The sequence below is a fragment of the Notamacropus eugenii genome, chromosome 2 (genome assembly GCF_028372415.1).
Source record: "Notamacropus eugenii isolate mMacEug1 chromosome 2, mMacEug1.pri_v2, whole genome shotgun sequence".
In the NCBI taxonomy this organism is placed as follows: domain Eukaryota; kingdom Metazoa; phylum Chordata; class Mammalia; order Diprotodontia; family Macropodidae; genus Notamacropus; species Notamacropus eugenii.
Window position 1 is genome coordinate 185,942,434 of NC_092873.1, and position 15,647 is coordinate 185,958,080.

Sequence of the window (15,647 nt, forward strand, 5' to 3'; positions counted from 1 at the left end):
GAAGGATTATTCTAGAAAGTTTTAAGATTCCAACAATGAATGTAATTTGTGATCCTTTTGATATGGGCATTGTCACTGACTGTAGGTTACCATTTTTATTTTTTTTTCAGATGGGTCACTTATGAATATAGCAATTATAGGGGGCGGCAGATCTTGCTGTCACCTGCAGAAGTACCTAATTGGTATGAATTCAGTGGCTGCCGCCAGATAGGTTCACTCAGACCTTTTATTCAGGTATGTCTTTTTTTCTTTTTCTAGTGCTTTCTATGAGCAGTTCTCATGGCTGTGATTTAACCACTTGTATATTCTTCCCTCTACCCCTGCCTTTTCCTGGCATTCTCTTAATTTCAGAATGTTATTCCCAGCTAATAAAGTTTAAAATTGGCTTGAGTTGCTTTACATTTTGTTTCCTTTCCTGGCTGAGGGTGAGGACTACTCTAAAAATGCTGACGTTTCTAGCCTTAGAACATGGACTATTCCCAACAAACCACCTGTTAAGAGGCAGGCAGGTTCCCTGCCCCATGGCACTTTTGAAGAATTTCATCTTGTTTCCTTCCCTCTTTGAAAGAACCTAGGACTCTCTGAGCCACACCAGCCTCTACTTCCCTCGGGCTCCTACAAGCTGTGGGACTAATCAGTACTATTCCCAATAGTGCTTCATTGTTGTTGGTTTGTGTTTTCCCAGAAACGGATCTACTTCAGGCTTCGAAATAAAGCCACAGGGTTATTCATGTCAACCAATGGAAACCTAGAGGATCTGAAACTTCTCAGGATACAAGTAACAGAGGATGTTGGAGCAGATGATCAGATATGGTTTTACCAAGAAGGATGCATCAAATGCAGGGTGAGACCTTGGGACTGGACAATGGAGACTCTGCTGCCATTTCCCCTTGAACATACTTCTGCCACTCCAGAGGGCGTTCTTTTGGAAACATAGCTTATATAAGGATTCCTTTGCTCCGAGAGTGTTCTCCCTTTTTCAGTTCCTGAACTAGTTTCATGTAGTATCAACTCTTTATTTGCATAATTGTCATTATGGTTTTTCCCCCCTGTGTTACATGGCAACAGAAAAAGGAGGTGCTCATATTTGCGCAAGCCTTTTCCTAACCTACTTTGTGCTGTCATTAGCTATGAACAGAAGGAGTGAATAAGTGCAAATCAGCATTTTCTATTTCCCAGTTGTAGCTTTTGCAGTCAAACAATGTGGTTGAGGTGTGAGGCTACAAGTTATTAAAAGATGCTGCAAGGCACACAGCAAAATCCCCTTCCTGGTTTTCTGTCTCCCTGGGCTCTAAAAAGAAATGTTCACCTTCTTTCTCCTGGAGGGGGAGATGAGGAAATACCTCGTACCACCATCTCTCTTTGCTATTCAGTTGATTCAGTCGTGTCTGACTCTGTGATCCTATTTGGGATTTTCTTGGCAAAGACACTGGATTGGTTTGCCATTTCCTTCTCCAACTTTACAGATAAGGAAACTGAGGCAAATGCTCAATGCAGCTTGCAAGAGCCAATTGTTAAATCTTCAGAGTTAGCATCTGCATCTCAGAAAATGGCACATGTTACAAATTGGACTGATTTGTTATTTTGTTGATTATCTAGACTTAAAAAAGTAATGGAGGAAATGTTAATAGTGAGGATTAAATTTAAAAGTATGTCACAAGTATACCCCCTTACCTTACCACAGAGATGTTTGCTAAACTGGCTACTATACCCCAATTTCCCAATTGCTCTCAGTTTCCAAGAAGTCTTCCAGGAAAGACTGGCTGGGCCCCCCTCCCCCTCCCCCCCCTTAGATGACTCCTTTGATATGCAAACAGGGTGAAGTGACTTGCCCAGGGTCATACAGCTAATAAGTATATAAGGCCAGATTTGAACTCAAGGAGAGAGGAGTCTTCCTGACTTCTAGTCTGGGGCATTCCCAAACTGCCCACTCCCATCTCTCCCCCCAGGCTAAAGTCATCTATGACTATATCTGAACAAGACTGTAAAATAGGAAAGCTCATTCACATTTTTCATTTAAAATTTCAAATGCTTCAGTTTTCAGCCTGAACGATTGAGCTTAAATGAAAGAAAACGTCAGGAGTCATGAATCATCCAAAGATATGCATAGACTTCTGAAAGTGACTGAGAAGGAGGGGAATTCATGTCAATTTCAACTGTTATGCTGGCAGGGAAAAAGCCTTGCTTTTTATAAACAGAAGGTACTGTTTGGGCTTGCCAGAAAGAGACACACTGAGAAAAGGGATTAACAAAGAGATTAGAGCTGAAAAGGAGGCCAACGTTATTTTAAGCTAGACAAGAGAACAGTGTTCTTCACAGGAATATTGCTCCAGGCCAGAACATTTTGGCAAAGATATGAAACAGCTTTGAATTCAGGCAGTAATACTTAGGATGATGGAGAATATTTCAGCAAAGGAGTAACTCTGTCATTAAACCCTTCCTTCACTTCCACTTCCATTGAAGAGTGTGGTTGTATTTCATTTTCAAGCTCTTTGGTTTATGAAGTTTGGATTCAGTCAAAGGGATACACTTGAGGACCTAGAAGGTCACATGTGGCCTCAAGGCTGCAAATTCCCCACCCCTGAATCCTGTGGAGTGGTTTTTCTATAGCTTAGAAGAGGCCAGGCCCTAAAGAGTTGCTGTACTTGAAAAATTTATCACTTTGTGGCTACTGGTGAAGGGCCTCTCTGAACATAGGGGGGCTGGTCCTTGACAGACAGAAAACATGCAGGTTGTCATAGGTTCCATAAAATGGAGCCTTTCAGGCTTTGTAGAACGTAGCAAAGTTTACAGTGTACCAATGGACCTCGAGAACCCGGGTTCATCTCTGGACCACAGTGAGGTATCAAAGTAGGACTCCAGTAGAGGAAGCGTAGACTACAGAACTATATGTGTCATTGTAAAAAAAAAATATGTGGCATTGTCATAAAGTTTTTATTAGAATGAGTTTAGAAGAACAGCTTTTGGGAGTATCTGTGAATAATTCATTTGGTGCAGACACAGTCCAATAAAACCATTGTCTTGTATCGCCTCAGAGGTAGTTTTCCTTTTTTACTAGGCTTCTTTTAGAACTCTCTATTGGAGGAAGGGGAAGAGATACTAATAACCATATTTTAAACTTTGTCAATGGTGTAAGAGTTTATTAGCTATTCTGTTGTTAAAATTCGAGAGACTAATATAATGGTGGACTCATTAACGTTTTATTTTCTTGGGTAAGGTAAACAGATTGAAGAGCAGAGGGTAGAGATTTCATCTGAAGAGTCTTTCTGTCCCTCCATAACTAATAAAGTGAAAATGTCTACTAAGCTCTTTCTAAGGCTAAAGAATGATGATGTTAATAATAGCATTTACATAGTGCTTTTAGCATTTTCAAAATGCTTTGCAAAAAAATCCTCATTCTGTCCTCACAACAACCCTCAGAGGTAGATACTGTTATTATCCCTGTTTTACAGATGAGGAAACTGAGGCAGGCACACGTTAAGTGATTTGCCCAGGGTCACCCAGCTAGGATTAAGTGTCAGAGGTAGGAATTGTACTCATGTTACTGATTCCAGGACTAGTACTTTTTCTACTGCGCCACCTAGGTGCCTGGAGAGTTAAGAACTAAGATATGTTGGGTTTTATTTTTCCTTTGAACAGATTGCAGAAGATTGCTGCTTGACCATTGTCGGAAGTCTTGTAACCTCGGGTTCTAAACTGGGCCTGGCACTTGACCAGAATGAAGACAGCCAGTTCTGGAGTATTAAGTCTGATGGAAGAATCTATAGCAAGTTGAAGCCAAACTTAGTTTTAGATATCAAAGGTAAAGATTTTTCTTCTTTCATTGAATTATGATTTTAATGATACCTTTTCCTTAGTGTTAGAAAATCTAAACGAGCCTATGATGATGTTACGAAGGGGAGTCACATCTTTCTAATATCATCTCATATTTCCACCTTAGGGGTCAACAAATTCAAACACCTCTCCCCCTCTCCCATTTTACAGATTAGGAAGTTGAGGCCCAGAGTGCTATAAAGTAATTTGCCTAAGGTCCTAACAACTAGTAAGATTTGACCGCAGGTCTTCCTGATTCCAAGCCCGGTGCTTGTTCCACTGCCATCTTGCTACACTTTAAGGTTTACAAAACACTTTCCTCACAGCAGTTCTGTAAGTAGCACCAGTATTACCATTTTACAAAAAAGGAAACTGAGGCTTGCAGAGGGCCTCCTAACTCTAAATCCCAATCCTATGTTCTTCTCACTCTACCTCTCTTCTTCACAGACACAATTGCCTTCTGTTTACTTTGTATAGACTACCGTGTGCACACGTTGTCTCTCCTTGAGGGCAAGGCTATTTTGTTTCTACCATGTTGCACATAGTAGGTATTTACGCAATGCATCTTCCCTTCCCTTCTCCCCTCCCAGCCAAAATTATCTTATATTTAGTTCTGTGTGTGCTCTTTGTTTTCAAGCAGTGGGAGGGGAAAGGTATTCTTAAAATAGGTGTTGCTGTTCAGTTGTTTTCAGTTCTGTCTGACTCTTAAAAACAGGCACTTTATCCATATTCTTTTGCATCTTCTACTTCATTTAACAAACGATTTTTAAGTTTTTACTGCGCACAGTGTACTATAGCAGATACTGGCAGAGAGGGCAGATATCAAATAAGGTAACCTCTGCTTTTAAGGATCTTAATATTTCGTATGGGGAGAGAGTGAGAGTCTGATCATAGATTTAGAGGGGGAAGAGGTCTTCAAGATTATCTAACTGAAACATCTCACTTTACAGGTAAGGAAATCGAGGGCCAGAGGGATCAAGTGATCTGTACATAGCTAAGTTCAGAGCTGGGATTTGAAACCTTGAATCTAGCACTTTTCCACTATACCTTACTAAATACAGTACACAAAGATAATACAAATTGGAATATGTTAAGAGCACAAGAGAAGTATGATTGGTATACCATCAGATGGAGGAGAACCATTTCTAGTTGGAGACCACAGATGGCTTCATAGAGTATCTGGGCCATAAGGAAGGCAAAGAATGCCTGTCTTCAACATGACTGGATAATGGGCATCCCATTTGCAGTGGATGTATACACATTTTTCTTGATTATGATTTAATTTCTTAAAAGATTTCAAGGTTGTTATTGCACTTGATTTCTGGTTTTAAATCTTATGAGTTCTCTTGACTATTTCATTATTTTAAAATTAGCATATCCATCATAAATATATGACAGAAGGCAAAGGCAGGTGATCTTGTCTCCTTCATACAAGTGCTGCTTTGTTTCTCCTCTACTTCATACAAGTGCTGCTTTGTTTCTCCTCTACTTCATTTTTTATTTCTTTTGTTTAAGATATACCATACAGCTGTGTCATCCCCATTCTCCCTTAAAACAATTGGAAATAAAGCAGAGATGTTCATCTCAACATTTCTTACAGACCAAATTAATCTTGTGGGAGAAATCAGTAATTTTACTGGACAAGTTAAAGAGACAGTATTGACAGAAATGTTTAAAAGACTGGCAAACAACATATGAAAGATGTCATTATCCTCAGGCAACTCAATTCTTTGGTTAATAGAGCATTTGAATGGAAAATAAATTGATCTCACTCACTATTGAGATGGTCAGAATACAGTCTTATGGTGGGGTCTTTTATTCATGCAATTTAGGGTAATTTGAGTTTAAATTATTAATAGGCACTTTTCTATTTCGCAATAAACAAATGGGCTAGCCTTTTGTAAATTTAATGAAGCCTTGATAATACAAAGTCTAACTTCACCAGTGCCCCTTACTTTTATTATTTTTAGATGAGTGCTATAGAATGGGCCTTTACTAAAGCTGGGGATTAACAGAGTAAGGATTTTACTTGAAAAAAAAAAAACCCAACAATAACAAACCCTCATCAAAGCAGAATTCTTATTTTTTAAACCATGACTTTTTAAAAGACATTTTTATTGACTTGAAATCTCTTGAAATCTTGAAATCTAACACATTCATCAGACTTCAGTTAAGGCAGAGAATTATCCTTTGTCAACTGAGATATCTGTAAAGTGTTTAACACAGTGCCTAGCACACAGTTGGTGCTTAACAAATGCCTGTTCCCTTCTCTCCTTCTCCTCTCCCCTCCCAGCCAAAATTGCCTTATATTTACTTCATGTAGACTGTGTGTAGACACATAGCAGTTAATAAATGCTTGTTCCCTTCCTCTCTTCTACCAACCAAAATTACCTTATATATAATAATACATACTTTATATATATATACATATATGTGTGTGTGTGTGTATGTGTGTGTATACTTAATATACCCTTCTGTGTGTACACAATATTGTCCTTGATAGAATATAAGCTCCTCAAGGACAGGATATTTAGTTTTGGCTTTATATTCCCTGAGGAAAAGTAGATGCTTATTATTGACTGATCTCAGTAGGTATTTAAAGGATTTGAATTCAAAAAGACCTTAACTTTTTGGAAATATAGAGAGACAAAAAGAATAGTATTTAAGAGGTAATCCATGTAGGAAAATACAAATGTGTTGTCTGTCTGTCTGTCTGTCTGTCTGTCTATCTATCTATCTATCTATCTATCTATCTATCTATCTATCTATCTATCTATCTATGTGGGCTGAACCAAAATCATGCAGTTGTGGAGGAAGAAAGCATCAGCTGAGATGTGTAAAAAAAGGAGAAAATGCCAAATGACTGCAGTGACTTTGGGTTCTACAACATACTGGAAGGAGAACTTGAAGATATGAGAAACATACTGAGAAATGAAGACACTGGGTATAAATTCTAACTCCGGTGTTAGACAGCTCAGTGACCCCAAGTAAGTCACTGGAGAGGAGATTCCATTTTGTAATCTCTCATCATTTCTCCATGGAGAAATGAGCTTCCATTTTTCTAGTCAATCAACAGGTATTTATTAAGCAATCAGTAGATGAACCATTGTTAAGTACCTGCTCTGTGCCAGCTCTGTGTGTACGTGGGTGTGTGTGTGTGTGCTGTGTACACAAAAATGCAAGGTAGTTGAGGGAAGAGGGGAATGTTCATGGCCTGGAAGATCAGGAAAGGCTTTATGGGGAAGGTGGCCTTTGAGCTGAATTGTGAAGGAAACAAAAGATTCTAAGAGGCAGAGGTGAGGAGAGGGTGCATGTGTGGAGACAACCAATGCAACTGGAAGAGATCCGGTATCATGGGTGAGGAACAGACAGAAGGCCAGTTTGACTAGAACACATAGTGTGTGAGGGGAGTACGGCAGAATTGGGGCCAGCTTTTCAAGAGCTACTGTCTCTTTAATCCTAAAGGCAACGGAAATCACCTGGAATTTATTGAATAGGGAGGTGATGTGGTGAGATTTGTGCTTTAGGAAGATAGTTTTAACAGCTGTGCAGAGGAAGAATTGGAGTGGGGTAATACCTGAAGCAAAGAGACCAATTAGTAGGCTATTACAGTAATCCAGGCAAGAGGTGATAAGGGCATGGAGTGATGTGGTAATCCAGTACATAGAGAATGGAATAGCTGGGAGAAATGTTGTAGTGTCATAAATGACAGGATGAGGCAACTTATTGGTTACATAGGGAAGAGTGAAGCTTCAAGGATGATGTTGAGGTTGTGACCCTGTGTGGTTGGCTGGAAGGATGGTGGAACGTTAACAGAAATCAAGGAATTTGGAAGAAAGATGACTCCAGGAGGAGTTTTCTCTTGGACATGTAGCTTTAGAGATGCCTATGAGACATTGTTTGAAATGTTCAGTAAGCAATCATAGATGCATGGCTGGAGATCAGAAGAGTCTAGAGCTGGATATACAGTTCTGTGGGTCATCTAATAGAGATAATTAAACCCACAAAGATGATGAGGTTAAAAGGGAAGAGGACTGAGAACAAAGTTGTGGAGGCTATATCTATAGTTAGGGGTTAGAGAATGAGGATAGTTAGATCAGGCCAAGGAGGAGCTTAATAAATGTCTTTGAGTCAGATCTTCAGTTTTTCAAATGATGTAACGGAATCGTTTTCAAAGATTGAATTTTGGACTTGGGAGTCAGGAAGACCCAAGTTTAAATCTAGCCTCAGACACATAATAGCTGTGACCCTGGGCAAGTGCCTTCTCTTAGCCTTCAGTTTCTTCATGTATAAAATGGGGGATAATAGTACTCACTTCACAGGATGGTGAGGATCAAATAACATGGGAAACTTTGTAAATCCCAAAGCGCTACCAAAATGCTAGCTATTGTGATTATGCTACTGTTATTTTTGTTGTTTTATCATTGGGATCAGCAGGTTTGGCATAATCCTAAACTAGCCAATGTTTAGACCGGTCATCGGTCAAGATTGGGATTTTTCTTAATTTAAACTTCATAGTCAAGTGTATGAGAACACTGCCACCTTGTGGACATAACAGGATGATGCTGTGTAATCTTAGACCAAGAAAAGGCACATCCTTAGAACTTCCTGCCCTAGAATTCGGTGCTGGGATGGCCCTGAGACCACTGGCACCAGCTCCTTCATTTAGAGACGAGCACCCTGACACCCAGAAAGCTTGGGACCTATCTGAGGTCACTGTGGTGCTGTTAAATGAGAGGCTGGATGTTCACCTGTTGTAACTTTTGCTTAATTAGTATGTAAAAAGATGAATGCAAGATTTAATGACACACATGTATTTCATTTAGTTGATCTTCAGGTGATAGTGGTCCAGTGTTCATCATTCTGAAATGACCCATGGAAAGTGGTATTGAAAGTCCATCTTAAATTCCATTCTAATATTGAGTCTTCTGCACACTTTTTACAAAAAGTGATATATATCCATCATTCAAAGATAATTTATATGAATTTCTTAGACTAAATGACCTTTAAAGGCCTCATAAATCTATAATGGCTTATTCCATTCAAGCATCTAGGTTACCTAGGGTTAGAGAACTGGAGCTTTGAAAACCCAGTTCAAATTGGACCTCAGATACTAGCTGTGTAGTCCTAGAAAAGTCATTTAACCTCTATCTGATCCAGTTTCCCCATCTGTAAAAATGGGGATAATTAAAAGGCCCCACTTCTGAGGGCGTATCTGTAAAGCACTTTGCAAACCTTAAAAAGCTATTGCAAATACTAACCATTTTATTTATATATTGTATATAATTATAATATTAATAAAGTCATTATTCCTGTGAAATAATCCTGTGAAAATCTGAAAAAAAGGCATCATCATGTATTTACACAAAAACAAAACACATTAGCGTCCTATGGTAATTAGAAAAGAGGAAATTGTGACTTGTAAGATCCAATCTGTACCTATAAAAAATTCTTCCCCAGATCATTTCAATATACCATTTTGCTTCGCTGCTTTTTTCATTGCAAGCATCTTGTGAACAAGATATTACGTAAGTTTTTGTACTATATATCCTTCACAATGCTAGAGTAGAATGGCAATCCTCAACACTGGCATGTTTAACTTTCTTGATTTTACGCCTTTGTGTGATTTCGTTAGTTTTATTCATTTTCATTTTTGTGTTGGCAACCACAGACATCCGAGGTTGTGGGCAGTAGAGAAAAAATGAGAGGGGAGATGTGCGGGAGTTTGTGGAGGGCTGTCGGTATCCTGCTGGGTGCTTCACTGGTCTGGTTCAGTTATGAAGAGCTCCCTGTTCATTAGTTGCGTATTTTCAGTGTTTGCCTTTAAAACTCAAGTTTTGTGTTGCAACTATGCCCCCAAAGCGTAGGGCAAAGTCCTTTGAACTCGAAGGCGAAGTTGAGACCTGAGACCTTACCAGTCTCCAACAGCAACCTCTCCCTTGGTTCTCAGAGGAAGGCGAAAGTGGAGAGATTTACAACAGTCTATAACATATAGCATAATATCCCACAGCACCAAGATTCAAGTTTAAGAATGTTTTAGTTCTAAGAATTTTATTTGATATATAGTATTTCTAGACTCCATGTGTTATAAAAAAAACGAACAATGTCCAAAATTGATTTTTTGGGAAATGTTAGCACAAAACGTCACAGAATTCTAGGGAATTACTAGCAAGAAAAAATGTTTTTGCATGTTACCAGTTTTATTTTGTATGTATTACTACCTTTCAGCAGTTAATTTCATGGTCAGGAAACTATGTTTTCTGTGTTAGAAAAAAGTGCATGTTATCAGAATGTTTTCTGATAAAGAATTATATTCAGAAAAGGGTATTTTCAGCAATGTCTAGCAAAAGATTAGTTTTTGGTGGTTACAGGACTCTAATCCCATTTCCCATAGGTTCTATGTATGAGTATTTGCATTTTTTAATTTTTGTGTTGTTTTCTAGGAATGCTACCTCCATGAAAGTTAAGGATTGACTGTGTGTGTGTACATATATACACCCATGCATATATTTGCATACATGTAATTTAATAATTAGATACAAAGGCTGCAAGAGGGTATCTCTTGAATATTCTTTTGTTCCCCTTCCCTTTCAATCTAGAACAGTTGCATAGCGATTTTTTGTTATTCAACATTCAGTGAATGCTTTCAAAAATAGTTGGACAATACTTATTCCTTAAGCCTGCTTCCTCTGCCCATCTCAGCTTCCATGCATGCAGAAGTCAGATGCAGCCTGCGTATTAGTATATGAACAAACTTTTCATCTTCTACCTGGACTATTGTAGCAGCTTCCTGGTCTCCCTGCTTCCAAGCTTTTTCCTTTCAAATGTTTTCTGCACAGCTGTCCAAATAAGCTTCCAAAGACACAGATCTTACCATATCACTGCCCTGCTCAACTCTTGGATAAAATACACTTTGCAGTCTGGCTCCCACCTATCTTCTAGGCTTATTTCACATTACTCTCCTGACTTCGTGCACCCCCCAGACTCTACACCAACTGTCTTGCTGTTTTTCAAAACTGCATTCCATCTTCTGTTTGAATCTACACCAGCTTCTCTGACACACTTGATAGGCACTCACATTTGCCTCTCACAGTTCTCTTAATCAAATCTGAGTGCAGGTACCCCAATTCTACTGAAAGCTCTTCCTGATCTCCATTGTTGACATGCATTCTCCTTTAATTTTTTTTATTTAAATTTTTCTGTTTATAACGTTGGTTATTTTTTAATGGAGTAAGTTTCTTGTGGGGGCAGAGTGTTTTTCATTTTTTTCTTTATGTTCCTACCACCATGTTTTGTAGTGGGTACTTCACTGGTTGTTGGATTCAGTCAAATGGAATGAGAACTCTAGTACCATAACACCAAAGCCTTTATTCAGAAAATCTTTACTGAGGAATCTATATATCCAAGGCACGGTGCTAGTTTTTGCAGGGGACTAAGGTGAATGGTATACCGTCCCTGACGTTACAAGCTTTGTTGATTGTGTGACTATGTCTGTGTTCTCTGGAAAAGAATTTGTATTCTAAGCTAATAAGACACTAAATGAGGCCTTTCTTTTATTAATACTTTACAATTAAGGAGCACCTCAAGAAGGTAGAACAAATATTTGCCATTCATAATTTCAGGTAATCATCTCCTTAGAATATTTTTTTCTTAGAAACATTTTGTTTGCAGTCCTAATTGTGGCTTGGCAATAAATTTACATACAGAAGGCTTAATAATGTGAATATTTGTTACCAGAAGCCTAGGACTTCCCTGTAGTGGTGACTACAGACTGACTGACTTAGTGTTAATGAGAGCATAAAAAAGGTCCTACTTTTTGGTTTCATATCAGACCAGTGGTTCCTCGGTTTTCCTCCTCCCCTCCTCCCTCTCCAATCATTCCCCTTTAACAATATGGGCCTTTTTTTCTTGGATGTCAAAACTGGTTCCTTCTTGCATCCATGGAGAGGCAGCACTGGTGTCCAAGGCAGACGCTCTGAGTTAAGAGTTACCTTTCCTTGTGATTTTGGGCAAATTACTTTACCTACATACAGAAAACTATCTGGTCATCCCTCAAGTGGTAGTAATTCTCATACTGGTGACCACATAGGATTGTTGTGAGAAAAGCACTCTGAAAACCAAAGAGCTGCTCTTGACAAAATCTTGTCCCTAGGGGCACTATAATGGCCCTGGTTCAGTTCCAGTCAACATTTTATATGCATGACAGAAGGCATGGGTCACATGCTTTCTTATTAGATTTGCAGATGTCAGGAAATTAGAAAAGGATCACTAGAAGAGTGGGCCAAATCTATTAAGATGAAATTTAATTAGGAATCAATGCTAAGCCCTATATGTTGGTCCAAAAAATTAATTGTACAAGATAGAGGGGTTTTGGGTTTTTAATGAGAAGAAAACCCAGGGGGTTTAGTGGATTGTAAAAGCAATAAGGAGCTAGAAAAAAGTCAGTATAATCTTAAGTTGCAGAATTGTGTTCAATTCTGGGTGACATAGGAAAAATGATGGAGACACTGGAATCCACGCTATGTAAACATTGTTGGCAAGAACTGAGATTGTTTAATCTGGAACAGATTCATCAGGGGACTAGAATAGTTGTCATTGATTATTTGAAGGAGGGACCTGTGGACCAAAGATTCAGTTTATTCTCTTTAGTCCCAAACAACAGAATTAGGAGTATTGGAAAGAAACAGCAGAGGCAAATTTAGATTTGATGTGAGGAAGAACTTAACAGTGAGAGTTATAAGTGAAATGGACTACCTTGGCAGGTTGAATTTCTCAGTTTTGATCTTTAAAAATAAGTTGGATGACCACTGGCTGGAGAGACACATAAGGGCTTGCTTCACGTAGTTGTTGAACTAGACTGCCTGAGCTCCTTTCCAAATTAATGTCATTGTTCTAATATCCATAGAGCTACGTAGGATAGATCTTTCCCCAGTCATTCCCTCCTCTACCCCATCAATATCAGACAAATTAAGTTGTGACCCCCTGTTGGAAAAATACTGAAATCTATGAAGGACAACCCACAGAATTATAGAAAATGAGAGTTAGAGGGGACCCCAACAACCATTTACTACAACTCATAAAAAGGAATCCCACTCTAACATACCTGACAAGTGGACATTCAGCCTCTACTTGTAGACCTTCAAGGAGGTGGGAACCCTGTACAGGATGTTATTGGTGATAGCAGATGAGCTGTTAGGAGTCATATAATTAAAAACAAAGCAGTCAGACCTCTGCCACAATAAAGGCAAAATCTCAAGCTACTTTTTATGGGGTCTTCTGCCTCCCGGTTCACATTTTCAGTTAAGTAAAAATCTAAGAGGCACAAAAATGCAAATGATGCTTCAATTTTGCTTTTTCTTTCAGGGGGTGCACAGTATGACCAAAAACACATCATTCTCAACACTGCCAACCAAGAGAAGTTGACACAGGTTTGGGAGGCCTTGATCCTGTAATTCTGGACAAAGAATGCAATACTCTGGAACTACATACAGCTAGAAACTTAAATAGATGGAGTAGTGTTGGTGAAAAATTGGAATTTGAATTCTAAAAAACCAGCATTCAGCCTTGAAGCACATTATGCCTGGGAAATTTATTCCATCTTTTCAGGACAAAGTTTGCACTTATACTATAGCTGGTCACCGAGTTTTGGCAATCCTGATTCTGTCCCTCTCTGTATTTTTTTTTTAAGGAGCTGCTTAACAAGAGTGCCTTATTAGCAGATGTTTTGTGTTACTACAGAGTTGTTAATATCGAATCTGTCTGCTTTAAATTATTCCTTAAAATGTCTTGACAGAAAAGAATGTAAACATACTAACCAATCAAAACATTTTGGACCCATAAAAGAAGTACAAAGGTGGAGAACAGTGGAAGCTGAAATTTGCAATACAAAGGATAGATCATTCACCAGCTGAAAAGTTCCTGTTCTGTGCCTGACTTACAGAAGGCAGCTTCATGATGTTTGCTGAATTGTTGAAAAGAAATGTAAATAATTTATTAGGACCATGATTGTGGTCCCCAAGATTTTGGGGTTGTTGTTCATTAATTATGCTACACCAGGCACTTCTAGGGGCTTTCAACCAAAGCCAGGGTGGAACACAAAGCCTTAAGTCATGTATATTCATGATGTAAGAATTTACATCATGTTTAATTGTTTAAGTACAGTCAAAATGTTTTTCCTTCAGGCAACTTTTTCAAATGGCCGTATGCTTGGAGCACGAGGTAGCCTTTGCATAGCTATGCCACTGGCCTGTTAAGTATTCCTTGACCATTATACCTATCAGTATGATGGTGAGGGGCGCCAGACAGTTCTGAGTGAACCTGCTTTCTTTCAGCAGAGAGATGGTTCCTTGCAACACAGTAATATGGTCTTTTCTTACAGGCTTAGAAGTGTTTTTGATTTGTTTACTCATCTTTGTTTAACAATGTGATTCTGCTTTTAAACCCAAAAGCTTCCAGGAGAATGGGCTCCATTTCCTGTCCTGTTAGTTGACTGTACTTGCTTCTTTTGTGAAAGTGCATGGGGGTCCTGTGCCCTCATTATCTCCCTAGCTCCAAAGTAAGGCAATTGAGCATATGCAACAGCTGACTGACTTTCAGATATGCTGGCCAAATTGTACTTGCCTCCTTTCCTGCAAATATCAACCAGATCGTAAAATCTGCATGAAAGCAGGTAACTTCGCATGTGAAAAGTGAAGTGAATACAAACTGTTTAACATCTTGGGGCGCTCTTTGTATTAATGCAGCGTGATAGTTCTGCCCACCAGTCTGTTCTTCTCTTACCTTCTTCCTCACCCCAACTGTGGCTCGCTTCACATAACACTGGTGCTTCTGTTCTTGTCTCTAGTGAAGCAGATCTCTTAATCTGATTCTGAGTGTGGTAAAAACTGAGTACTGAAATTTTGTCTCTGAGGTTCAAAATAAACAGCCCCTGTCATTTCAGAGGTGAAATATATGTCTGTCTCTCCTTCATAAACGTTTCCTTCTGGTTTTAAGCTTTCTTTTTATTTGGAACACTGGTGCAGTCAGGCCTTCTAAGTCCAACCGTTGTTTCTGCCACCTCGTGTTAAATTTATTTCATGAATACACTCCTTTCATGTTAACCTGACTCAGTAAAGCCTAACACATTACCATTTGTTAGCCACGGCACAGCACAACATTCTAAAGCCAAAAAAAAATCAGTTGGTGGATTAGAAATGGGAACACACAATGAAATAGGATGATGGTAAGGGTGAAATAATTCACTGTGTGTGTAGACCAACTGGAAACTGTTAGCAGTTTGTTAACAGTGAATCGATCTCCTGCCACCACCCTATTCAACAGTGTGTCCAGCTCCTGAGAACCCTTAAGTGGACTGTGCCTTTGGCTGCTGGTACAGCAGCGAGTGAAAGTGAGCACTTTGTTCTCCTGGGGGAAAAAAGATGAAGCCGGGCTCTCAGTAAGGGTGGGCTCATTCTCTCTTTTCTTTTGTTAAGAGCCTTATCTCTAGAGCAGGGCTTCTTAAATTGATGTCTATGGATTAAAAAAAAATTCTGGTGACTATTTCAGTATGATTGGTTTCCCTTATGGCCCTATGTATTTTACTTAAAAATGTTATTCTGAGAGAGGATCCAGAGACTTCACTAGACTGCTAAGGAGGTCCATGACACCACAAAGATTAAGAAACTGCTCTGGAGAGAGCCACTGAGGGACGATGACACTCTTACCTCTAGCTGCTCTAGGGAAAAGGAGCAGGCAGCTTTCCTATCACCATCCACCTTTATGCATTCAAGGGACAAACAGCACTGATGGTTCTGCGTGGAAAGTAAAAGCTGCCACAGGAGGAAAAAGTATGCAAA

At 39.1% G+C, this 15,647-nt stretch overlaps 1 protein-coding gene across 4 annotated transcripts in view; it reads left to right on the top strand.

Annotated features, from left to right (window-relative positions):
- Positions 1-14,760, top strand: part of CRYBG1 (crystallin beta-gamma domain containing 1) — a 255,495-nt gene extending 240,735 nt beyond the window's left edge. For all 4 annotated transcript variants that reach the window (XM_072642961.1, XM_072642963.1, XM_072642964.1 and 1 more), the window contains 4 exons: positions 111-234; positions 686-844; positions 3,640-3,802; positions 13,177-14,760. In XM_072642961.1, the coding sequence (XP_072499062.1) occupies positions 111-234; positions 686-844; positions 3,640-3,802; positions 13,177-13,265 (535 nt within the window). In that variant the 3' untranslated portion in view covers positions 13,266-14,760. The remainder of the gene's footprint in view (positions 1-110; positions 235-685; positions 845-3,639; positions 3,803-13,176) is intronic.
- Positions 14,761-15,647: the final 887 nt, after the last annotated feature.